This window comes from Oncorhynchus tshawytscha, unplaced genomic scaffold (assembly GCF_018296145.1).
Source record: "Oncorhynchus tshawytscha isolate Ot180627B unplaced genomic scaffold, Otsh_v2.0 Un_contig_766_pilon_pilon, whole genome shotgun sequence".
In the NCBI taxonomy this organism is placed as follows: Eukaryota; Metazoa; Chordata; class Actinopteri; order Salmoniformes; family Salmonidae; genus Oncorhynchus; species Oncorhynchus tshawytscha.
In genome coordinates, this window is record NW_024609833.1 from 1,784,665 (window position 1) to 1,811,383 (window position 26,719).

Genomic DNA, 26,719 nt, shown 5'->3' on the forward strand with positions numbered 1-26,719 from the left:
TAATTGACCATACATAATAGTTTTAAAAACCACATTGTGGACTAATCATAAAATGTTGACACTGTAGGCAGTCATATTAGGCAATCATGGTACAGTATGTAATTGGTATTACCTAAAATACATCACATCTATATATCATTGATATGCAGCTGTTTGCTCTCCACCAGGCAGGCCAAAAGAATGCTTGGGCAGATTGTGGACCGCTGTCGAAACAGCCCTGGGTTCCACAGCGAGGCTGAGGACAACAGCTCAGTCCACGAGATGCTCATCCCAGCCAGCAAAGTGGGCCTAGTCATCGGGAGGGGAGGGGACACCATCAAGCAACTGCAGGTATGCCTTCTAAGATATATTTTTTATTTAAATCAGTTCTCTTGGGACATAGTACTTCCTCTAGCCTACTATACTAATCCTCTATGATCTACAACTAGCCTTATTACTACCATTATAACTGCAGTCACTACTGGTACTAGGCCTACAAAGCTTTTTTAATAACCTCTTAGAGCTCCCCCCTACTTTGTGCAATTTCCGCCTGAAGACATACCCAAATCTAACAGCCTGTAGCTCAGGCACAGAACCAAGGATATGCATATTCTTGGTACCATTTGAAGAAAACACTCTGAAGTTTGTGTAAATGTGAATTGAATGTAGGAGAATATAACACAATAGATCTGGTTTAGATAAAACAATACGATTTTTATTTTTGTATCATCTTTAAAATGAACAAGATAAAACAAACATTCAGATAGGATGATGGGGACAATTTCAGTGAAAAATATAAGAGGGTAACAGTACTTGTGCAAAGTTTCAGAATGATAACTTCCAAAATGAGTGTGTAACATGACATTTATCATGAAGTCACCCAGGTGTCCCACACAAGTAGCCCAAATGTACCCAAGTGGCAAAATTGGTGAAGGTATACATTTTGAAACAAATAACTATATACAAAATATCAAAATGGTATTCTAACTACAAAAAATGAGAAAAATACATGGGAAAAAAATAGCATGGGTAACTATTTACACACTTTCAATATTTGGAAGACCCTCAGTCCTCTATCAAATCAAATAAATGTATATAGCCCCAGCCTAAAACCCCAAACAGCAAGCAATGCAGGTGTAGAAGCACGGTGGCTAGGAAAAACTCCCTAGAAAGGCAAAAACCTAGGAAGAAACCTAGAGAGGAACCAGGCTATGAGGGGTGGCCAGTCCTCTTCTGGCTGTGCCGGGTGGAGATCACAGTGGTTGTAGAGGGTGCAACAGGGTTCCATAGCCACAGGCAGAACAGTTGAAACTGGAACAGCAGCAAGGCCAGGTGGACTGGGGACAGCAAGGAGTCATCATGCCAGGTAGTCCTGACGCATGGTCCTAGGGCTCAGGTCCTCCGAGAGAGAGAATTAGAGAGAGCATAAATTCACACAGGACACCGGATAAGATTCCCATTCGGAGTCAGTGTCACTGTGAAAGAAAATGTTCAGTTAGAATAGTTTCACATATGAGCCCTTATTCAACAGGTATAATAAACTGATATATATATATATATATATGGAGTAAAGGGAACATAAGGTTGAATATATTATTATGACCTGCTAGATCTACTGTCTCTTTTATATTATGACATTTCAGTTAGATCTACTGTCTTTATTATATTACAACAGACCAGCTGTATCTACTGTCTCCATTTCACTTTGGCCATTTTTGTGGGCCTGCCCTCCCCTCAACAGCCTCAAATAGGCTATTTCATGTGGGTTGGGGTGGGGCAGCAGACACGCATCTCACATTTCATGACATTACATGTTTATATATTGCTTCTAAAATTTAAAAAAAATCACAAATAATATTTTATATTATTATTTTCAAACAAGGGCATTAGCATGATAAGAACTTACCAGTCCAAAACGATGTCCTCTCCCGTTCAAAAAATATTCCTCCACAATCGCTAAATGAATCGTCCTACAACAATCTCTCTCACTTTCCCAATCAATTTATTCTAAAATTGTGTGTACATCTGTATATCTAAACTTAGATTTAGCTTTCCCTCCCTTAGTCACCAAACTGATTGATATATAAACAGCTAAATCTGCGCGTTTACCAAACACTGCAGTGCGTAATGTGTTTCTCCTTCCGGTATGAAACTTCAATAGCGAATGACTCTTTACCCTGGAGCTTACTACATGGGTTGGTCTTGCAACACATAAACTTGACCTATTGCCGTTTACCTCAGCTCATTGGCTATCTACCCAGCTAGATTTCAAGACGATCAGTGGTCATTGGGTTAAAAGACAGTCAATCAATGAAACAGCGGGCAAATCATTGGTGCACAATGATGTCATGACTTGTTGTCTTCAAATCGGTTTCCTTCAGTCAATACGTCCCGCGAAATGGCCCATCACTTTTGATTGTTACAAACAAACCAGTTGATTGCAGTGAAACCAAACATGACTGGAAAAGTCACGTTCTGTGTGGGTTATTTACCTAGAATGTGTCGTCGAAAATGGAATGAGACGGAATTCACGACACAAGCGGTTCACAAAATGTTTCGTGTTAGGCTATAAAAACTGATTTTATCAAACAAAAGATCATTCATTGTGTAACAATGGAGCATTGGAATTGCAAACAGACGATGATCGTCAAAGGTAAACGATTTATTTTAATGCAGTTTGTGATTATGTTACGCCTGTGCTGGTAAAAATTGTTTTTTTTTTATGGGGCTCTATGCTTAGATAATCGCATCGTATTCTTTCGCAGTAAATCCTTTTTTAAATCTGACAACGCAGTTGGATTAGCAAGATTCTAGGCTTTCGATACATGTGAGACACTTGTATTTTCATGAATGTTTAATATGACTATTTATGTAGCAATCACCGTATGTTGTGGAATTTCAGCCCGCTAGCGGGTTCCGTGCGCAGAGAGGTCAACCCCACTACAACTTATTTCGCAATCATAAATACTTGCACACACATTTTCATTTGGAAATGTTCATTTTCTAGTCTCTGCAGTCTTTTCTCAACTGTATCCACCTGTAAAGCTCATTTGTGATTTGAACATCAAGTAATTACTGCCAGTGACTGCCAAAACAAAGGAAACACTTGAGTAAACAAGGTTTCTGGCAGCTCTGTTATGGTGTGGGTCAGGGGTTAAAGTTCTCCCTTCCTCTCAGACACACTTACCCATCCATCCATCGACTTACCATTCCCACACAACATATAGCCTATGCATCCACACACCCGTTCTCTCCCACCCTCCTAGACATATTCATATTCACTATCCCTTACTCTTCCCTCATACTCCCGTTCGTATACACAAACACACCCACGCACATCCATAGAACAGCTATAAGACAAGACTTTATTTTAAATACATTTTTTTTTATATATAACCTTTTTTTAACTAGGTAAGTCAGTTAAGAACATTCTTATTTACAATGACGGCCTACACCGGCCGAACCCGGACGACGCTGGGCCAATTGTGCGCTGCCCTATGGGACTCATTCACAGACGGCTGTGATACAGCCTTTATTAGTCCATACAGGGTTGAAATATGCCTTCTGCTTTTTATCCAACCTAACAGATATACACACACATCCACACAAACACACACTAGGTTGGATAGGCACTAAAATGAAATAACGTTCTGGGTAGATTAGGAGAGGCTGTCTAGTCATTATTATTCCTTGTTTGCCATTTATAGCTAATATTCAATGGTTGTTATTGGTGAGAGTGGAGATGGGATTGGGATGGTGTGGCTGGGAGGGAATCAGACACTCCTGAATTAGGTGTGATGCCTTCGGTCTCTTTGTGGACCCACTCTCTCCAAGTAGAGCCCCACCAGCCACTATATTTTAATTTGTTAGGAGAGGAGTTGGAGTTTTAAAATCCCTAAAAAGGCACAGTGCCTCAAAGTACAAAGAAGTACTTCATATTTTTTTGTGTTCTCTCTGTTAAATGTCTGTTCTTTCTACATGGTCACATGTTATATAATATGCGTAATGTACAGTCGTGGCCAAAAGTTTTGAGAATGACAAATATTAATTTCCACAAAGTTTTCTGCTTCATTGTCTTTAGATATTTTTATCAGATGTTACTATGAAATACTGAAGTATAATTACAAGCATTTCATAAGTGTCAAAGGCTTTTATTGACAATTACATGAAGTTGATGCAAAGAGGCAATATTTGCACTGTTGACCCTTCTTTTTCAAGATCTCTGCAATCCGCCCTGGCATGCTGTCAATTAACTTCTGGGCTAATTCCTGACTGACGGCAACCCATTCTTGCGAAATCAATGCTTGGAGTTTGTCAGAAATTGTGGGGTTTTGTTTGTCCACCCGCCTCTTGAGGATTGACTACAAGTTCTCAATGCAATTAAGGTCTGGGGAGTTTCCTAGCTATGGACCCAAAATATCAATGTTTTGTTCCCCGAGCCACTTAGTTATCACTTTTGCTTTATGGCAAGGTGCTCCATCATGCTGGAAAAGGCATTGTTTGTCACCAAACTGTTCCTGGATGGTTGGGAGAAGTTGCTCTCGAAGGATGTGTTGGTACCATTCTTTATTCATGGCTGTGTTCTTAGGCAAAATTGTGAGTGAGCCCACTCCCTTGGCTGAGAAGCAACCCCACACATGAATGGTCTCAGGATGCTTTACTGTTGGCATGACACAGGACTGATGGTAGCGCTGCGCTCACCTTGTCTTCTCCGGACAAGCTTTTTTCCAGATGCCCCAAACAATCGGAAAGGGGATTCATCAGAGAAAATGACTTTACCCCAGTCCTCAGCAGTCCAATCTCTGTACCTTTTGCAGAATATCAGTCTGTCCCTGATGTTTTTCCTGGAGAGAAGTGGCTTCTTTGCTGCCCTTCTTGACACCAGGCCATCCTCCAAAAGTCTTCGCCTCACTGTGCGTGCAGATGCTCTCACACCTGCCTGCTGCCATTCCTGAGCAAGCTCTGTACTGGTGGTGCCCCGATCCCGCAGCTGAATCAACTTTAGGAGATGGTCTTGGCACTTGCTGAAACGCTCTCCTTGAAGTTCTTGATCCGATAAATGGTTGATTTAGCTGCAATCTTACTGGCAGCAATATCCTTGCCTGTGAAGCCCTTTTTGCTCAAAGCAATGATGACGGCACGTCTTTCCTTGCAGGTAACCATGATTGACAGAGGAAAAACAATGATTCCAAGCACCCCCCTCCTTTTGAAGCTTCTAGTCTTTTATTTGATCAGCATGACAGAGTGATCTCCAACCTTCTCCTCATCAACACTCACACCTGTGTTAACAAATCACTGACATGTCAGCTGGTCCTTTTGTGGCAGGGCTGAAATGCAGTGGAAATATTTTTGGGGGATCCAATTCATTTGCATGGCAACTTTTGGCCGACTATATAATAATTATGTATTCATACTATGACTCTCATCTTATTATTACATGGAATTGTCAGCAGATGTGGTTTTCCTGCAAGAGTTGCATAAAAAAAAACATTTACAGAGGAGCTGCATTGGAGAAGCCTATGCTGCTACCTACTATAGTAACAGCAGAGGTGTAGGCATCCTGATAAATAATACACATTTTCTTCCCTTATATCCCAGCCCCCAGACCGAGAGGGTTGCTTTTTAATCTTGTAATGTACCTTACATGGGGTGAAATACACATTATTTCATTGCATATCCCCCTAGGGGCAAATCTGTTTTCATTAGATATACACTACCTTTCAAAAGTTTGGGGTCACAAAGACATTTCCTAGTTTTTGAACGAAAAGCACAACATGAACTATTTTTTTTAGCAGGTGACTTAAATCACATATTTGACAAGTTAGACAGACATAGCAATTCAAAAGGCTCATTTTAAGGAGCCTCCAAAGAGGTGGAAAAATGTCATATCTACATACAAATAATTTACAGGACACCTGGATATTACTTTTCCCAACTACAAATGACAGTTAGTGACAGAATATGGAGAATGAACAGGCACATTTTCAAGACCCTGAAATTTATGAAATGAAGTGATTTAAAATAAACCTTTACCGTTGCAAATGTAGACAGAGAAGACAAACTTTTTTTTTAGAAAGAACCCATAACAAATATTTACAAGGAAAAGAAGAAAATACAATTCCTGAACTTAAGCAGGAATAATATATTTTACTTTTGAAGAGAGCCAACAACTACAGGTTAAACTCCAGTAAAGCATACGATTTAATAGAAAATAAACCTGGTAAACATCTCACACCTCTCACAAAACGAACACTCGCCAAACCAGTTAAACCAGTTAAAAAGAAACGTCCTATCACTGTCAACTGCGTTTATTTTCAGTAAACTTAACATGTAAATATTTCTATGAACATAAGATTCAAGACCTGAGACATAAACTGAACAAGTTCCACAGACATGTGACTAACAGAAATGGAATAATGTGTCCCTGAACAAAGGGGGGTCCGATAAGCTCAGTCCGATGATGCTGTGACACACCGCCCCAGACCATGACGGAACCTCCACTTCCAAATCGATCCCGCTCCGGAGTACAGGCCTCGGTGTAACGTTCATTACTTCAACGATCAACGCAAATCCGACCATCACCCCTGGTGAGACAAAACTGCGACTCGTCAGTGAAGAGAACTTTTTGCCAGTCCTGTCTGGTCCAGCGACGGTGGGTTTGTGCCCATAGGTGACGTTGTTTCCGGTGATGTCTGGTGAGGACCTGCCTTACAACAGGCCTACAAGCCCTCAGTCCAGCCACTCTCAGCCTATTGCGGACAGTGTGAGCACTGATGGAGGGATTGTGCATTCCTGGTGTAACTCTGGCAGTTGTTGCCAGCCTGTACCTGTCCCGCAGGTGTGACGTTCAGATGTACCGATCCTGTGCAGGTGTTGTTACACGTGATCTGCCACTGCGAGGACGATCAGCTGTCCGTCCTGTCTCCCTGTAGCGCTTTCTTAGGCGTCTCACAGTAAGGACATTGCGATTTATTGCCCTTGCCACATCTGCAGTCCTCATGCCTCCTTGCGGCATGCCTAAGGCACGTTCACGCAGATGGCAGGGACCCTGGGCATCTTTCTTTTAGTGTTTTTCAGAGTCAGTAGAATGGTCTCTTAGTGTCCTAAGTTTTCATAACAGTGACCTTAATTGCCCACCGTCTGTAACCTGTCAGTGTCTTAACGACCGTTCCACAGGTGCATGTTCAATAAATGTTTATGGTTCATTGAACAAGCATGGGAAAGAGTGTTTAAACACTTTACAATGAAGATCTGTGAAGTTTTTGTATTTTTACGAATTATCTTTGAAAGACAGTGTCCTGAAAAAGGGACGTTTCATTCAGTTTATAATTTTTAAAGATAAGGATACAAATGCTTTAATTAGGAGCAACAACGCTATTAATGACAAGATTGTGTTTATTGACACACCCGTGCGTCAATCTAAGTAACATAATAAAAAAATCCCTGTCAAACCCGTCACTTTAAGCTAGATATATCTGTTTTCTTGCACAGGCTTTGTTTCAATCCATTGCATCTGCCTATGTCGGCCTTCCGCATCTGTGATGGAAGACAGCGGTTTTTGTCAGACAATGAGACATCCTGAAAGTCTTCTCACCAAAACATCTTTAGCATCTGAACACTGATATGCCAACTTGTGTCTTTAGCGTCTGAACTGTTTGGGCTACAAATAGGGCTGTGGCAGTCACGAAATTTAGTGAGCCAGTGATTGTCAAGCAAATAACTGTCAGTCCTCACGGTAATTTACCATTTAATTAACAAACACATTTAGCATTTCTTGGCTTCTACACACAGCCCATAAGCCACTGATGCAGACCTTTGGAACATCTACATTTTAAAAAGTCTAATCTATGTAATACAGCCTACACCTTCTCAATTAATCCTTGTCCTTATGTTAAGTCCTGATCTGGCTATGCCATATGGCCGTTGGCTACACTAGTTAATTTAGCAGACAAGATTTGGTTAGAATTCTGTGGCATTATTTTAGAGTATGAAGAATACAGTTGCATAAAATAGAGGATATTGTCTTCAAACAATTTGAGGGAGTGCGCACATGTGGCTATTCTGTGTTGAGCGGTTAGCAAATAAATAGATACTCCAATATGCTTATTCATTTAATTTTAATGGTTCTACAGACATTGGGTTACAAGTTTTTTGATTATTAATACATTGTAAGTCTTCATGATGCGATCCTAATGATGACTTGAAAAAAGTAGTTTTTTTGCGCGGGCTGTACACACTTCATCAGTCTCTCATTCACAATTTTGACAAGCACTTGATAATGCCTCAATTTTTTTTAAATCCATGCCTTTTGTGGCCATTGTTCCCTTCTCCCTGAGTGCCCCAGAAGCACCTCTCACTCACATGGCTCTCCATCACGTGATCGGCGCTTTCTCACAGGCTACAAGTGAAGACAGACATTTTGGGGTCGCAACTGCGTGCGTCCTTGTCCAATTCCGTGGTGTATATTGGAAGAACGATCCACATTTACTTTTCGTCAGCCAACAAGATGTGTAGGCCTAACGAACAGCAAAAGCACTAGCCTATGTCAATCTACTATTCCCCCATAGTATAAAAGTTTACCAATTCTGTGCATGAAATAATCTGAATTTTTATGGGACAGTTGTGGGATGCCATAGATTTCAAATGTTTTACCCAATGAGGCTGACGCAACAAATCAGAAAGTTTAGCTTAAAATGTGATTAACTATTAGGCTATTTCTTCACATAAGCGCAGCAATGCACACACGGCAGTAGACTATATGCGTGAATGTACCATTAGTGGGAAAACACCATTATCAAAAGTGACCGCAAATGTGATTATGCATGTAAATGCGGCATTTTTGTGCATTTTTATGGTGAAAATTATCTTCCCCAAACTTGAAACTCATGTGCCGCTGTATGCCAGTTAGGTTCTACAACAACCCTTGTAAAGCGGATGAATGTGCCTAATTTTATGAAGTTATTTGGACACTTTTTAGTTGTGACACCACCTTATCGAAACATAGGCCTATGGGCTAGGCTACATGAGGTGTGCGACTATGATTAGAAAAAGTAGGGGGGAAAAGTTGTTTCTTGCCTTACGCTGGGTATCATTCACAAGTGATAATATATAATTTACAAGTGATAGGCTAATATTTTCCGCCATCAGACTATTCTTGATTTAATCTTGTCTTTATGTGTATTAAGTAATATCTATGAAATTTGTTTTGATTTAGAATGGACCATTATCATGCACCTGTCTGGAAACCGGGGCAATGGGAAAAAATACATGTCATCTCTGCACTTAATTAGCGAATGGAGGACACTTTTCCCATAGTTAATTTTCATGCCGGCCAGGTAGGCTATACTCCTGTTGTAAAGATAAACAATGTGCTTCATATTAAGAAAGTTGAGAAATAAATTAAAAGGCATAGTCTATAGAAAGCTGATGGGATCCTCCTCTTTATAATATAATAGGCCATCACTCTGTTATCTCTCGCAATTGCATAGTCTATAGAAATGTTGCACAAAATGAGCTCATGGGCTCTCATGAAGTGTTTGATTAGATTTTCGATTACATTTGCATTGATGTAAGAGTGATTAGAGAGACAATAGAGTGCTGAGGACCAGGCAGTTAGCAAGTTCAGTAGGCTACTGATGACCATCAGTAGCATCAGATCTTGGAGAACCCCAATTACCATGATCATGCTGTTTTAATCAACTTCTTGATATGCCTCACCTGTCAGGTGGATGGGTTATCTTGGCAAAGGAGAAATGCTAACTAACAGGGGTGTAAACAAATTTGTGCACAAATTTGAGAGAAATAAGCTTTTTGTGTGTATGACAAATTTCTGGGATCTTTATTTCAGCTCAGGAAACATGGGACCAACACTTAATAACACATTGTGTTTATATTTTTGTTCAGTGTAATATATGACCCCATTGTGGAATGGGGAGACTCTCATCTCTAAGTCTCCCATTAGTGTCACGGGACTCGTCTTGTGCTAACAAAAATAAGGGGTAAAATATGTTTTCAAAAAACAAAAATATTCTCCTAGATACTGTATAGGACATACACTTCAAAACCTTATTGCTTATGATTGATTTTTTGACTGTATTTTTCTCTTCCATTTATGAATGTGTTATTCAATGTGTTTCTATGGGCTATAGCTAGAGCACTCCTGATATCTCCTCCAGGAGTGATAAGTATCATTTTTATCTTCTTTGGCCTAGTACTGTATTTTTGCTAGCTTGGGCCATCTACTTTAAGTGATGCCTGTTTTCCCATTGGCCTACTTGGTGTGGGAACTGCTGACTGCTCACAATTTGCAGATAGTTTTTTACACATCAACCAGGATCAAGGGGCAGTGCAATTTGTGACTTGTTTTGGTAATCAGTGGCTGTATTGGAGGGGGAGCGGTTTCACGTCTCCCAGACAATCCGCAGTTAGTACAGGGCGGTGTGCTCTCTACCTCTGCTAGGGAATTAGCAATTAGTTAGTTCTTCAGTCTCTCCTGGGTTCTCAGCGGGAGCTGTAAGTGGCGGTCATGGCGTGGCGGTCATTGTCGCTGAAACAAAGACGGTTCTGCCGAGGTGTTCGTGGAAGGGAACAGAGGAATGCTCCACACCAGTCCCTCACTTGAGTATCTTACATAGTTAATTACGGATTATTTCATTTTGCTCTTTTGTAGCTTAGTCAACCATGTGTGTGTTTTCTATACCTGTTTACACCTCTCCCTGTAGGCTTTACAGACGCTCTCCACCCCTTGGTTGCAAACCTTCTAATTTAGTGTATCGTGCGTGCGCAACCCATTTGGAATTCCGGGTCTCTGGCAGCATTTGGAACTGCCGATCTGCGGTCAAGAACGCGGAGTTCATCTCAGCCTATACTGCCCTTTAGGCCCTTGACTTTTTGCCCTGACGGAGACATGTATCACCCCAGAGAACACTGCTACTCCAGCTGCTCTTTCTTCATCTGACCATGTTTTCTCTCGTAGTCCGAGAGCATCTGGTCGTCGGGGCACAGGTCTACTCATTTCTCCGAAGCGAAGATTTTCTCTTTTCTCCCTCTCACCTGTCCATCTCCTCATATGAATTCCATACTGTTACTTGTCCATTCAAGCTTAACATTATTGCGATTTATCGCCCACCAGGTGCCCTTGGAGAGTTCCTCAATGAGCTTTACACCTTGATAACCTAATTTCCTGACGATGGCTCACCGCTCCTCGTACCTGGCGATATCAACCTACCGACGTCTGCCTTTGATTCATTTCTTTCCAACTCTCTTTCCCGTCCTTGCCTCTCTTGACCTCATCTTTGCTAGAGACTGCTTTCCTACTAATCTTGCTGCAACCCCCCCAGCTCTCTGATCACTACTTTGTTTCCTTTTCTGTCTCTCTTTTCTCCAACACAAACCACTCACCCCCTACCCAGATGGTCATGCGCCGTTGCAATCTTCACTCTCTCTCTCCCACCAGTCTCTCCTCTTCTATCCTATCATCTCTCCTTTCTGCCAAATCCTTCTCCCTCCTGTTTCCTGATTTTGCCTCTTCGACCCTACTCTCCTCCTCCGCATCCTATGACTCGCACTGTCCCCTTTCTTCCCGGCCTGGCTTGGCCCTTCCGTCCTGCTCCGTGGCTGAGTGACCTATTGCGAGCTTACAAAACAGGGCTGCTGGCCACTGAGCGAAAGTGAATGAAAACTAAACTTCCGGAGGACCTATCATCCTTTCACTCCCCCTCTTTACATTCTCTTCCTCTGTATCCGCTACGAAAGCCCCTTTCCACCACTCTAAATGTCAAGCTTCTGCCTCAAACCCTAGGAAAGGATTTTACACCTTCTCCTCCCTCCTTAATCCGCCCCCCCCCCCTCTTTGTGGACGACTTTGTCAACCACTTTGGAAAAAAGCTTGACAAATTCACTCACACAGATCAACCCTACACCTTGACCTCTTTCTCCAGATGACATCCTGAGGTCTAGCCGCCTGACAACTTACCCACTTGACCACATCCCCTCCTCCCTTCTCAAGACCATCTCTGGAGACCTTCTCCCATTCCTCACTTCCCTCATCAACTCATCCCTGACCACTGGCTCTGTCCCCTCTTGACTTCAAAATGTCCAAAGTTCCTCCCCTCCTCAAGAAACCAACACCAACTTTCTCATTATCTCTCTCAGAACGATCTTCTTGACCCTCACCTGAGACTGCTCTTCTCTGTGTCCCAGAGGCTCTCTGCACTGCCAAAGCTGACTCTCTCTCTCTGTTCTCATCCTTCTAGATCTATCCGCTGCCTTCGACACCGTGAACCATCAAATCCTCCTCTCCACCCTCTCAGGGCTGGGCATCTCAGGCTCTGAACACTCTTGAATTGCAACCTACCTGACAGGCCGCTCCTACCAGGTGACGTGTGTCTGCACCACGTACTCTCGCCTCCAGTGCTCAGTTCTCCTCTATACACCAAGTCACTCGGCTCCGTCATATCCTCACATGGTCTCTCCTTTCATTGCTATGCAGATGACACTCAACTACTACCCCCCCTTCTGACACCCAGGTGGCTACACGCATCTCTGCATGCCTGGCAGATATCTCAGCTTGGATGTCGGCCCACCACCTCAACCTCAAGCTTGACAAGACGGAACTGCTCTTCCTCCCGGGGAAGGCCTGCACGCTCAAAGACCATTTCCATCACAATTGACAACTCCACAGTGTCATTCTCCCAGAGTAAAAAATAACCTTGGTGTGACCCTGGACAAACACCCTATCGTTTTCTACAAACATCAAAGCAGTGACCCACTCCTGCAGGTTCATGCTCTTCAACATCCATAGAGTACGACCCTACATCATACAGGAAGCGTTGCAGGTCCTAATCCAGGCACTTGTCCTCACCTGGCTAGATTACTCCAACTCGCTGTTGACTGGGCTCCCCGCTTGTGCCATCAAACCCCTGCAACTTATCCAGAACACTGCAGCCCGCCTGATTTTCAACCTTGCCAAGTTCTCTCATGTCACCCCTCTCCTCCGCACACTCCACTGGCTTCCAGTCGAAGCTTGCATCCGCTACAAGACCACGGTGCTTACCTACAGAACAGCAAGAGGGAACTGCCCGTCCCTATCTTCAGGCTATGCTCAAACCCTATTCCCCAACCCGGGCACTCCGTTCTGCCACCTCAGGTCTCTTGGCCCTCCAACCCTTATGGGAGGGCAGCTCCTGCTCAGCACAGTCTAAGCTTTTCTCTCTCCTGGCACCCCAATGGTGGAACCAGCTTCCCCCTGAAGCTAGGACAGCAGAGTCTCCTCCCTATCCTAAACATCTAAAACCCTACCTCTGCAAACAGTATCTTAAATAATGCTCCCCCTCACCAGCACTTGCACTTGACACCCCCTCCCCCCACACTTATAGCTCTGACTGTACTGATAGCTACGTCATTGAGGAAAAATGTACTTTCTCTTCCTGTGATATGTGGTTGTCCCACCTAGCTATCTTAAGATAAGCAACTGTAAGTTGCTCTGGACAAGAGCATCTGCTAAATGACAAAAAAGGAACTGGAAAGGCCAAATTTAATATTTTATCCCAAAGGGGGAGATCAGCTTTAACATTACACATACAGTTCCTACACCTTGGACACACCTACTCATTTAAGGGTTTTTCTGTCTTTATACTATTTTCTACATTGTAGAATAATTGTGAAAACATCAAACCTATGAAATAACCCACATGGAATCATGTCCTAACCAAAAAAGTGTTTAACAAATCAATGTATTATAGATTTTAAATCATTCAAAGTAGCCACACTTTGCTTTGATGGCAGCTTTGCACACTCTTGGCATTCTCTCAACCAGCTTCACCTGGAATGCTTTTCCAATAGTCTTGAAAGAGTTCCCACATATGGTGAGCACTTGTTGGCTGCTTTTCCTTCACTCTGCAGTCCAATTCATCCCAAACCATCTGGGTTTGAGGTCGGGTGATTGTGGAGGCCAGGTCATCTGATGCAGCACTCCATCACTCTCCTCCTTGGTCAAATAGCCCTTACACAGCTTGGAGATGTGTTGGGTCATTGTCCTGTTGAAAAACAAATGATAGTCTCACTAAGCGCCAACCAGATGGGATGGCGTATCGCTGCAGAATGCTGTGGTAGCCATGCTCGTTAAGTGTGCCTTGAATTTTTAATATATCACTGACACCAGCAAAGCACCCCGACACCAATTTTCACAGTGTGAACCACACATGCGGAGATCATCCTTTCACCTATATTGCGTCTCACAAAGACATGGTGGTTGGAACCAAAAATTTCAAATTTGGTCTCATCAGACCAAAGAACAGATTTCCACTGGTCTAATGTCCATTGCTTGTGTTTCATGGCCCAAGCACGTCTCTTCTTATGACTGGTGTCCTTCAGTAGTGGTTTCTTTGCAGCAGTTCGACCCATGAAGGCCTGATTCACGCAGTCTCCTCTGAACAGGTGCTGTTGAGATGTGTCCGTTTCTTGAACTCTGTGAAGCATTTATTTGCGCTGAAATTTCTGAGTTTGGTAACTCTAATGAACTTATCCTCTGCAGCAGAGTAAACTCTTTTTCTTCTTTTCCTGTGGCGGTCCTCATGAGAGCCAGTTTCATCATAGCGCTTGATGCTTTTGCGTCTGCATTTCAAGAAACTTTAAATGTTCTCGAAATTTTCAGAAAGTAATGTTGAACTGTCGTTTCAAGTTGCTTATTTGCGCTGTACTTTAAAATAAAATGTTATTGGTAACATTTACGTGTTTAGCAGATGTTTTTACAGGTGTAGCAAAATGCTTGTGTTTATAGCTTCGACAGTGCAGTAATATGTAACAATTTCACAACATTTACCCAATGCACACAAATCTAAGGAATGGTGTCAGAGCGGCATAGACAAAGATACAATATATACAATTGAAGTCGGAAGTTTACATACACCTTAGCCAAATACATTTAAACTCAGTTTTGCACAATTACTGACATTTAATCCATGAAAAATTCCCTGTCTGAGGTCAGTTAGGTTCACCACTTTATTTTAAGAATGTGAAATGTCAGAATAATAGTAGTGGTTTATGTCAGCTTTTATTTCTTTCATCATATTCCCAGTGGGTCAGAAGTTTACATACATACACTCAATTAGTATTTGGTAGCATTGCCTTTAAATTGTTTAACTTGGGTCAAACATGTCGGGTAGCCTTCCTCAAGTTTCCCACAATAAGTTGGGTGAATTCTGGCCCATTCCTCGTGACAGAGCTGGTGTAACTGAGTCAGGTTTGTAGGACTCCTCCCTCGCACACGCTTTTTCAGTTCTGCCCACATATTTTCTATTGGATTGAGGTTAGGGCTTTGTGATGAACACTCCAATACCTTGACTTTGTTGTTCTTAAGCCATTTTGCCACAACTTTGGAAGTATGCTTGGGGTCATTGTCCATTTGGAAGACCCATTTGCGACTAAGCTTTAACTTCCTGACTGATATCTTGAGATGTGCTTCAATATATTCACATAATTTTCCTACCTCATGATGCCATCTATTTTGTGAAGTGCACCAGTCCCTCCTGCAGCAAAGTACCCCCACAACATGATGCTGCCACCCCTGTGCTTCACGGTTGGGATGGTGTTCTTCAGCTTGCAAGCCTCCCCCTTTTTCCTCCAAACCTAACGATGGTCATTATGGCCAAACAGTTCTATTTTTGTTTCATCAGACCAGAGGACATTTCTCCAAAAAGTTCGATCTTTGTCCCCGTGTGCAGTTGCAAACCGTAGTATGGCTTTCTTATGGCGGTTTTGGAGCAGTGGCTTCTTCCTTGCTGAGCGGCCTTTCAGGTTATGTCGATATTGGACTCTTTTTACTGTGGATATAGATACTTTTGTACCTGTTTTCTCCAGCATCTTCACAAGGTCCTTTGCTGTTGTTCTGGGATTGATTTGCACATTTCGCACCAAAGTACTTTCATCTCTATTAGACCGAACACATCTCCTTCCTGAGCGGTATGAGGGCTGCATGGTCCCATGGTGTTTATACTTGTGTTCTATTTTTTTGTACAGATGGAAGTGGTATCTTCAGGTGTTTGTAAATTGCTCCCAAGGATGAACCAGACTTGTGGTCTACTATTTTTTTTTTCCCTCTGTGGAATGTTGCCCCACTCCTGTTCAATGGCTGTGCGAAGTTACTGGATATTGGCGGGAACTGGAACACGCTGTCATACTTGTCATTTCAGAGCATCCCAAACATGCTCAATGGGTGACATGTCTCGTGAGTATGCAGACCATATAAGAACTGGGACATTTTCAGCTTCGAGGATTTGTGTACAGATCCTTGCGACATGGGGCTGTGCATTATCATGCTGAAACATGAGATGATGGCGGCGGATGAATGGCACGAAAATGGGCCTCAGTATCTCGTCACGGTCTCTCTGTGCATTCAAATGGACATCAATAAAATGCTAATTTGTTTGTTGTCTGTAGCTTATGCCTGTCCATACCGTAATCCCACTGCCACCATGGGGCACTCTGTTCACATTGTTGACATCAGCAATCCGGTCGCTCACACGATGCAAGCGGTTGTGAGGCCAGTTGGACATACTGCCACATTTTCTAAGACGACGTTAGAGGCAGCTTATGGTAGAGAAATTAACATTCAATTGTCTGGCAACTGCTCTGGCCGGCATTCCTGGAGAAATACTCACTAGTAGGGATGTAAAACAAATTTGTGCACAACATTTGAGAGAAATAAGCTTTTTGTGCTTATGGAACATTTCTGGCATGTTTTTTCAGCTCATATAACATGGGACAAACATTTACATGTTGAGTTTGTATTTTTGTTCAGTGTAGATATGAAGACTTAAGATATTAATGTTTCAAGAAAGGAGTGTATATTTGGCCTGGCAAAGCGTCTTTTTTCTCTGACTGAATGGAAATTGATAATTTAGTTTTTTACTGATCTCGGCTGGTCTCGAGAAGAAAATAGTCAAGACCGAGTACAAATGTTTCTGACACCGAGACGTGACCAAGACACTCTGTCGTTTCAAGAACAGACTCGTAACACTGCTTTCAACCATCTTGAATGGCCTTTTTTCTATTCAAAACTTTGGAAACCTTCAACTTTCCAGCTGAAACAATACGTTTCATAAAAATATTATATAAATATCCATAAGCAAAAATATAAACCAATAGTACATTATCTGATGAATTTGGTTTAGAAAGGGGCACAAGACAGGGGATGTCTTCTCTCCCCCCTCATGTTTGCTTTGGCAATTGAACTGAGACAGGACCCAAACATAACAGGTATTAACAGAGTATTGGTAAACATGAATATAAACTACATTTATTTGCCGACGATCTCCTGATATACCTGACTAATTTTGAAAACTTTCAGAACTCTAAAATCTCAGGATATAAAATTTACATGGGGAAAAAATGAAATAATGGCATTAGGAAAAATAATATCTCATGGACCACATAAAATATCTAACACTTATGATGTTTAACAAGTGACAACAAACAATAAATATTTAAAGGTAACTTGATCCCATTACTCAACAGGATGAAAGCAGATCTAGTTAAGTGAAACAATCTTCCCATGAATCTTACTGTTAGAATAAACCTCTTCAGAATGGCATTCATTCAAACGTTTTTATATTTATTCTCTGTAATATCAATTACCTCTACCAAAGACATTCTTTAAAAAAGTAAACTCTGCTATAACATACTTTATGTGGGCAAGATAAACTCCATAGAATAAAATAAGTTTTACATCTTCCTAACTTTCCGGACTTGGAATTGTGTCAACTCACCACCCAAGCGTTTATTTGCAATATATTGTTAAATGAACTAAAGAGGAACAATCAGTACATATTGAAGATGTGCATGCTAATCCTGTGAACCTTTAAGTCTATTTTCAAATCAAATTGTATTGGTCACATACACATTTTCTTTTTTATATTATTGCGGGTATAGCGAAATGCTTGTGTTCCTAGCTCCCACAGTGCAGGAGTATCTACCAGTACACACAAGTCTAAAAGTAAAAGTTCAGAAATATATAAATATTAAGACGAGCAATGTCGGAGTGATATTGACAAAAATACAGTAGAATAGAATACAGTATATACACATGAGATGAGTAAAGCAGTATGTAAACATCATTAAGGTAACTAATGTTCCATTATTAAAGTGGCCAGTGATTCTATGTTCATAAAGCAGCAGCCTCTTAAGGTGCAGGGTTGAGTAACCGGGTGGTAGCGTGCTAATGATGGCTTTTTAACATTCTGATGGCCTTGAGACAGAAGCTGTTTTTCAGTCCCTCTGTCCCAGCTTTGATGCACCTGTAATGACATCGCCTGCTGGATAATAGTGGGGTGAACAGGCAGTGGCTCAGGTGGTTGTTATCCTTGATGATCTTTGCGACCTTCCTGTGACATCCATCAGGTGTTGTAGGTGTCCTGGAGGTCAAGCAGTGTGCCCACAGTGATGCATTGGGCAGACCGCACCACCCTCTGGAGAGCTCTGCGGTTGCGGGCGATGCAGTTGCCATGCGGTGATACAGCCCGATAGGATGCGCTCAATTGTGCATCTGTAAAAGTTAGTGAATTTCTTCAGCCTCCCGTCTGTGTGGGTGGACCGTTTCAGATTGTCAGTGATGTGTACACCAAGGAACTTGAAGCTTTCCACCTTCTCCACTGCAGTCCTGTCGATGTGGATAGGGGCGTGCTCCCTCTGCTGTTTCCTGAAGTTCACGATCATCTCCTTTGTTTTGTTGATGTTGAAGTAGGCATGCTTGGCCACGGTGTCATTGGTGAACAAGGAGTACAGGAGGGGGATGAGCATGCACCCTTGTGTGCCCCCTGTGTTGAGGATCAGCGAACTGGAGGTGTTGTTTCCTACCTTCACCACCTGGGAGTGGCACATCAGGAAGTCACAAGTGAGTGCTATGGGGTGATAGTCATTTTTATTTTTATTTCAACTTTATTTAACTAGGCAAGTAAGTTAAGAACAAATTCTAATTTATAATGACATCCTACCAAAAGGCCTCTGGCGGGGATGGGGGCTGGGGTAAAAATAATAATATAGGACAAAACAGACATCATGATGAGAAACAACACTACATAAAGAGAGACCTAAGACAACAACATAGCAAGCCAGCAACACATGACAACACAGCGTGGTAGCAGCATGGTAGCAACACATGACAACAACATGGTACACACATTAGTCAACACAGATAACAGCACAAAGGGCAAGAAGGTAGAAAACAACAATACATGACGCAACATAGCCAGAACTGTCAGTGTGTCCATGATTGAGTCTTTGAATTAAGAGATTGAGATAAAGCTGTCCAGTTTGAGTGTTTTGTTGCAGCTCGTTCCAGTCGCTAGCTGCAGCGAACTGAAAAGACGTGCGACCCAGGGATGTGTGTGCTTTGGGGACCTTTAACAGAACGTGACTGGCAGAACGGGTGTTGGATGAGGGCTGTTGTAGATATCTCAGAAAGGGGGGAGTGAGGCCTAAGAGGGTTTTATAAATAAGCATCAACCAGTGGGTCTTGCGACGGGTGTACAGAGATGACCAGTTTACAGAGGAGTATAGAGTGCAGTGATGTGTTCTATAAGGAGCATTGGTGGCAAATCTGATGTCCGAATGGTATAGAACATCTAGCCGCTTAGAGCAACCTTACCTGCCGATCTATAAATTACATCTCCGTAATCTAGCATGAGTAGGATGGTCATCTGAATCAGGGTTAGTTTGGCAGCTGGGGTGAAAGAGTAGCGATTACAATAGAGGAAACCAAGTCTAGATTTAGCTTTAGCCTGCAGCTTTGATATGTGCAGAGAGAAGGACAGTGTACCATCTAGCCATACTCCCAAGTACTTGTATGAGGTGACTACCTCAAGCTCTAAACCACATGACCTTTATTTTCGAGGGGTTCAGAACAAGGTTAATTAAGGAGGCTGCGAATTTTCGCAGCTTTTTGTTAAAAATCGCGCAACATTTCAGCGTCCTGCTACTCATGCCAGGAATATAGTATATGCATATGATAAGTGTGTGTGTATAGAAAACACTCTGAAGTCTCTAAAACTGGTTAAATCGTGTCTGTGGCTATAACAGAACGTGTTTAGGAGTCAAAATCCTTCGAAAAACTGTTCACCAAAAACACAAAAATAATTATTCATCTGCCAGTCAATGTATTGTCTAAGGCTGAAGAAAATACATGGGGATCCCCTGTAAATGCCTACAGCTTCCACACGATGTCGCCAGTGCTGGCATTTTGGGGCTGCTTTATCCTTGGTTTGGTGACGTATAGGCACTTCCTTTCTTGGGGCTCACCACAGGATGTTATGAAAGTGAAAACATGGAGTATGATTTCAAGACTTGCTGCTTTCGAATACAGATCGCCCCGTGATCAATTTGATTGATTATTAACGTTTATTAATACCTAAAGTTGGTTTAGATAAGTTAGTTTGAAGTGATTTGTAAAAGTTTATAGGCAACTTTTGTAATTTTAAAAAGTTACGTTGCGTCTTGTAAAGGGGCATTTTTCTGGATCAGACCGGTCTTCAGCAAATCACATTTTGGGTATACAATGACGGATTTAATCGGGAAAAAGACCCAATTGTGATGTTTATGTGACATATAGGAGTGCCAAGAAAGAAGATCGTCAAAGGTAATGAATGTTTTATATTTTATTTCTGCGTTTTGGGTAGCGCCGGCTACCGCAAAATCTGTTGTTTTGTTGACGGTCTGGTATTCTGGGGGTGCATGCTATCAGATAATAGCTTCTCATGCTTTCGCCGAAAAGCATTTTACAAATCTGACTTGGTGGCTAGATTCACAACGAGTGTAGCTTTAATTCAGTACCTTGTATGTGTGTTTTAATGAAAGTTTGAGTTTTATCGAAAACTATAGGTTGCGCTCTAAAATTTCCGCTGATTTGATCCCGCCACAGGGACCTAGTCCATAACAAGTTTAAGGGCAGAGAAAAGCTTGTTGGACACTAAGAACGCTTTGTTGTAGAGTGTTTAACACAAAATTCGGGGAGGGGCCAGCTGAGTGTACGACTGTGTCATCTGCATATAAAAATGGATGAGAGAGCTTCCTACTGCCTGAGCTATGTTGTTGATGTAAATTGAGAATAGCGTGGGGCCTAGGATCGAAACTTTGGAGACAGCAGATGTTCTGACTTTATACACTGCATTCTTTGAGAGGGGTAGTTAGCAAACCAGGCCAAAGACCCCTTAGAGACACCAATACTCCTTAGCCGGCCCATAAGAATGGAATACTCTACCGTATCAAAAGCGGTAGAAAAGTACTTTAGTTCAGTTGCCTTTGCTTTCTTGGGTACAGGAACAATGTTGGACATCATGAAGCAAGTGAGGACAACAGACTGGGACAGGGAGAGATTGAATATGTCCATAAACACTCCAGCCAGCTGGTCTGCTCATGCTCTGAGGATACGGCTAGGGAAGCAGTCTGTGCCGGCAGACCTGCGAGGGTTAACGCGTGTAAATGTCTTACTCACATGTCGGCCACGTCGGTTGTACTGTGTTATCCTCAAAGTGGGCGAAGGTGTTTAGCTTGTCCAGTAGTAAGACGTCAGTGTCCGTGACTGGTTTTCCCTTAGTAATCCGTGATTGTCTGTAGACCATGCCACATACGTCTCGTGTCTTGAATTGCAACTCCACTTTCTTTGCTGACATTTTTCCTGTTTGAATGCCTTACGGAGGGAACAACTACACTGTTTTGTATTCCACCATATTCCCAGTCACCTTGCCATGGCTAAATGTGGTGGTTCACCCTTTCAGTTTTGTGTGAATGCTGTCATATTTCCACGGTTTCTGGTTTGGGTAGGTTTTAATAGTCACAGTGGGAACGCCAATGTTATTCTCATAGGCTACCCGGAACATATCCCAGTCCGCATGATCAAAACAATCTTAAAGCATGGATTGAACCAGCGTTGAAAAGACTTTAGCACGGGTACTTCCTGTTTGAGTTTTTGCCTATAGGAGGGAAGGAGCAAAATGGAGTCGCAATCTGATTTGCCAAAGGGAGGGCTGGGAAGAGCCTAGTAGGCATCTCGAAAGGGGGATTAGCAGTGGTCAGGTGTTTTTCCAGAACGAGTACTACTGTCAATGTGTTGACAGAACGTCAGTAGTGTTTTAATCAAATTTGCTTTGTTAAATCCCCAGCTACAATAAATGCAGCCTCAGGATATGTGGTTTCCAGTTTGCAAAAAGTCCAGTGTAGTTCCTTGAGGGCCGTCGTGGTATCGGTTTGAGCGAGAATATACACGGCTGTGACTAACCAAAGAGAATTTTCTTTGGAGGTAATACGGTCGGCATTTGATTGAGGTATTCTAGATTGGGTGAACAGAAGAACTTGAGTTTCTGTATGTTATCATGAAACATACACCACGCCTTTCTTCGTCCCGGAGATTTCTTTTTTCCTGTCTGCACGATGTACTGAGAACCCACCTGGCTGTATGGAGGCGACAGTATATCCCAAGTGAGCCATGATTCTATGAAACACAGTATGTTACAGTCCCTGATGTCTCTCTGGACGGAGATCCTCGCCCTGAGCTCGTCTACTTTATTGTCCAGAGACGGAACATTAGCAAGTAATATACTCTGAAGCGGTGGATGGTGTGCACACCACACCTCCTGAGTCGGACTAGAAGTCCACTCCGAATACCTCTTCTCCGCCAGCAGCATCTTGGAGCAGCCTCTGGGATAAATTTGATTGCCCTGGGGGGTAAGAACAAAGGATCCAATTTGGGAAAGTGGTAATGCTGGTAAGTTACCAGCACACACAGAACATTAACAACTTCATAGTTAATAACGCTATAACGATATGGAAGAAAATTAAACGTATTCTACAAGAACCAATATTATTCCCTAAAAACACAACCCTATGAAACAATCCTTGGATAGCTTTTCAGAATTGGCCCACATGGAAAAATAAAGGCATAAAAAACGTAAATAACTTAGTAATAGGAAATTCAATTATTTCTGTCACAGATTTCAAAAGCAATTTTTGACTGACCAAGGTAGACATTTTCCAATACATGCAACTTAAAAGTTATATATATAAACATTTCCACCTGAAATCTTTTGGACATCAGAGCAATGTTGATGGAACCCTATTTGATACGTATATGATAGGCAATATATACAAACCTTGCAGAAATCCTATCCAACTGACAATCTCTAGAAAAAAGTTTAACTATTGGAATCAAGACTTAAAATATACTGATATAGGCACAAGATGGAGTGTTGGAACATAACTAACAAAATTAGAGTTAACGAAAATGTATGCTGAACCCAGTATAAACTAATGTATAGAATGTATTATACAAGAAACAAAATTCACAAATTCTACAGCACAATGGCAGTGTCATATTGAAGTGTAAAACTAGCACGGTCTCAATAATTCATGCCTTCTGGGAGTGCTATAAAGTCCAAAAGTCATGGGCAGACATAGAAAGTTGGCTGTCAGAAGTTTTACAAAGACCGATTACAATTAAACTTACAATCAGCATATTTCAAGACATGGCATATGGGGGTGTGGTGAGATACCCAATGGGGTGGACGATACTTTTCTGTACTTAAAAGCTGGAAATCAAATTATCCTCCATCACTATGCCAGTGGATGAATCAGATTTATCTCCGTAGCACACATATACATTTAACAGTTCGGTTTAAGGCCATATGGCATAGTGCTACAAACAATGGAATGTTCCAGGGGATGAAGGATGAGTGTGGTTGTGAGACATACCTCAACTAACCTGTACCCCTGCACATTGACTGAGTACCGGTACCTCCTGTATATAGCCTCTTTGTTATTTTATTGTTTAGTTAAGAAAATATTAACTTCATTGTTGGTTATGGGCTTGTAAGTAACAACACCTGTTGTATTCGGCGCATGTGACAAATACGATTTTATTTGTATGGTTGCGGTGGGAACGTGGGTCTGAGCAGGTGTGATGTTGTTAGAAATATGTGTTTTGTCTATTTATTGTGTTTATGTATGGTTATTGTTTGAAAAATAATATAAATAAATAAGACACCAGGACTGAGCTTCTCAGTCCTTCAACATAAAAATGATCCCTGGGAGGACCCCCAAGCAAGGGGCCTGGAATTGGTCAAACTCGCAGGTTTAATACATGTACAAAATGATCCTCTTTCCCTAAAAGCATGGTAGTCATGATTTTCTTACATTAAAAGGAGGTTAACTTGGCCCCAGACAATCGATCTGAGATGGATTTAAATTTCAGTCATGGGATTTTTGTTGTTGTTGCTTTAACTCCTGCGGTGGGGTGTGTCATGTCTTTACTATCATTAACTGAAGACTTATAGTTTTTATCAAAGATGCTTTGTAATTAGCATTTCGTGTTGAACTAATCAGGCAAATGTAATTAACTAGGAAGTCGGGGCACCAAGGAAAATATTCAGATTACAAAGTTTTAATTTTCCTAATATAACTTTTCAGATATTTTAATATCTGATCAATTAGTCTTCTGATGAATTACTTATTCTTTATTTTACCTCACGTTAGTCTCATTTGAATGAATGCTTATGAATGTGCTGCTGCCTACCACCGCTCAGTCAGACTGCTCTATCAAATATCAAATCATAGACTTAATTATAATATAATAACACACAGAAATATTAATATGGTCGAATCTGGAAACTATCATTTCGAAAATAAAACGTAAATTTTTTTCTGTGAAATACGGAACCGTTCTGTATTTTATCTAACGGGTGGCATCCCTAAGTCTAAATATTGCTGTTACATTGTACAACCTTCAAAGTTATGTAAAATTCTGGCAAATTAGTTCGCAACGAGCCAGGCTGCCCAAACTGTTGCATATACCTTGACTCTGCGTGCAATGAACGCTAGAGAAGAGACAATTTCACCTGGTTAATATTGCCTGCTAACCTGGATTTCTTTTAGCTAAATATGCAGGTTTAGAAATATATACTTCTGTGTATTGATTTTAAGAAAGGCATTGGTGTTTATGGTTAGGTACAGTCGTGAAACGATTGTGCTTTTTTCGCAAATGCGCTTTTGTTAAATCATCCCCTTGCGTTGCATCGATTATATGTAACGCAGGACACGCTAAATAAACTAGTAATATCATCAGCCATGTGTAGTTAACTAGTGATTATGATTGATTGGTTGTTTTTTTAAGATGAGTTTAATGCTAGCTAGCAACTTACCTTGGCATCTTACTGCATTTGGGTAACAGGCATGCTCCTCACGGAGTGCAATGAGAGGCAGGTGGTTAGAGCGTTGGACTAGTTAACTGTAAGGTTGCAAGATTGAATCCCAGAGCTGACAAGGTAAAAATCTGTCGTTCTGCCCCTGAACAAAGCAGGTAACCCACTGTTCCTAGGCCATTATTGAAAAAATGTGTTCTTAACTGACTTGCCTAGTTAAATAAATGTGTCCAAAATTGGTGTCCAAATATACCGATTTCCGAGTGTTATGCCATTCCGATTAATCGGTCGACCTCTAATATTTACGCTCAGTGTGTCGTCGGGATCTCTGTTGAAAAGTTTGTTTCTGTTGAAGAGTTTGTCCGCCCTCTCTCTGTCGCGGTTAGATGGATAGTTCAGAGTGACATTTATTCATGTCGTTATAGATAGATGTTTCGGCGGTTGTCGGTCTTTGCGTTCAATGATACCGAATTCCTAGCTGCAGACTAGTAGTTAATATCAAAGACTTATTCTTAATCATGTGGGATGGTTAAAAGATTCAGCAGTCTGGTCTCAAACCTTGGCCCTCTCGTTATCAAGGTAAGCTGGTCTGCAACCTTTTGTCCTCTCGTAATTTAGAGAAACATTGTCTGTTGAGAAATTCTCACGGTGGGGGTTTTATTCGGAAGAGCAGAAAAAGGCTGTCTCATGACGCCAGGTCCTAACTGTGTTCATGGGGGCGTGCCAGTGACTTAAGTGAAACTTTACACAGAAATACGATTCTCTCACATTACATCATTACATAGCATCCCATAATTTCACAAATAGTTTAATCATTCCTCATTCATCCTGTACAGCAATTAGATGCAAGCCTCATAACTGAGGCTATTATATAAACAGTGTTATGGTAATTTGGCCATATTGTCTCCCATGAGTTTCACAAAATTGTACCAAACGGAACAGTTCGTAGCTGGATTCTTCACCGATCTGTTATTCCTTCTCCAGAACATAAATGTTGTTCGGACGTCAAGTTTTGTGAGGATGAAGAAAATCCTTTTTTCTCTCTGTGAAAACTCTCTATACTGTGGCCATGAGGAGATGATCTGCTCCAGGAATTTATGAGCTGAGGTCGCAGCAGCCTGAGTGTAGGAGACAGAGAGAGGGGGGTGGGGCTTGCTGTACCCAAAGAGGGCAACGTCATGACAGGTGCATTTTCCTGGCATGGTTTAGGTCCACTCAACTCCTTAGAGGGAAAGGTAATCGCCAATAAATTACATAGGTTGCAGGTGATCACTCAGAATGGCTATGGTGAATCATTTCTATTCTGATGGGAGTGGTCTCTTTCAACATAATGCCCCATCCACAGAGTGGTCACTGAATGGTTTGATGAGCATGAAAACGATGTCAACCATATGCCACGGCCGTCTCTGTCACCAGATCTCAACCCAGTTGAACACTTATGGGAGATTCTGGAGTGGCACCTGAGAGTGTTTTCCTTTACCAACAAAACTATGGAATTTCTCATGGAAAAATGGTGTCGCATCCCTCCAATAGAGTTCCAGACACTTACAGAATTTATG

The 26,719-nt window shown here is 41.8% G+C and overlaps 1 protein-coding gene across 16 annotated transcripts in view; it reads left to right on the forward strand.

Moving 5' to 3' along the window:
* The window catches only part of LOC112248903 (far upstream element-binding protein 3), a 92,766-nt gene that overhangs the window by 22,123 nt on the left and 43,924 nt on the right, over positions 1–26,719 (forward strand). For 12 of the 16 annotated variants that reach the window (XM_024418327.2, XM_042319566.1, XM_042319568.1 and 9 more), the window contains one exon: positions 150–330. In XM_024418327.2, the coding sequence (XP_024274095.1) occupies positions 150–330 (181 nt within the window). The remainder of the gene's footprint in view (positions 1–149; positions 331–26,719) is intronic. The other 4 variants (XM_042319567.1, XM_042319570.1, XM_042319579.1 and 1 more) reach the window with 1 other exon arrangement.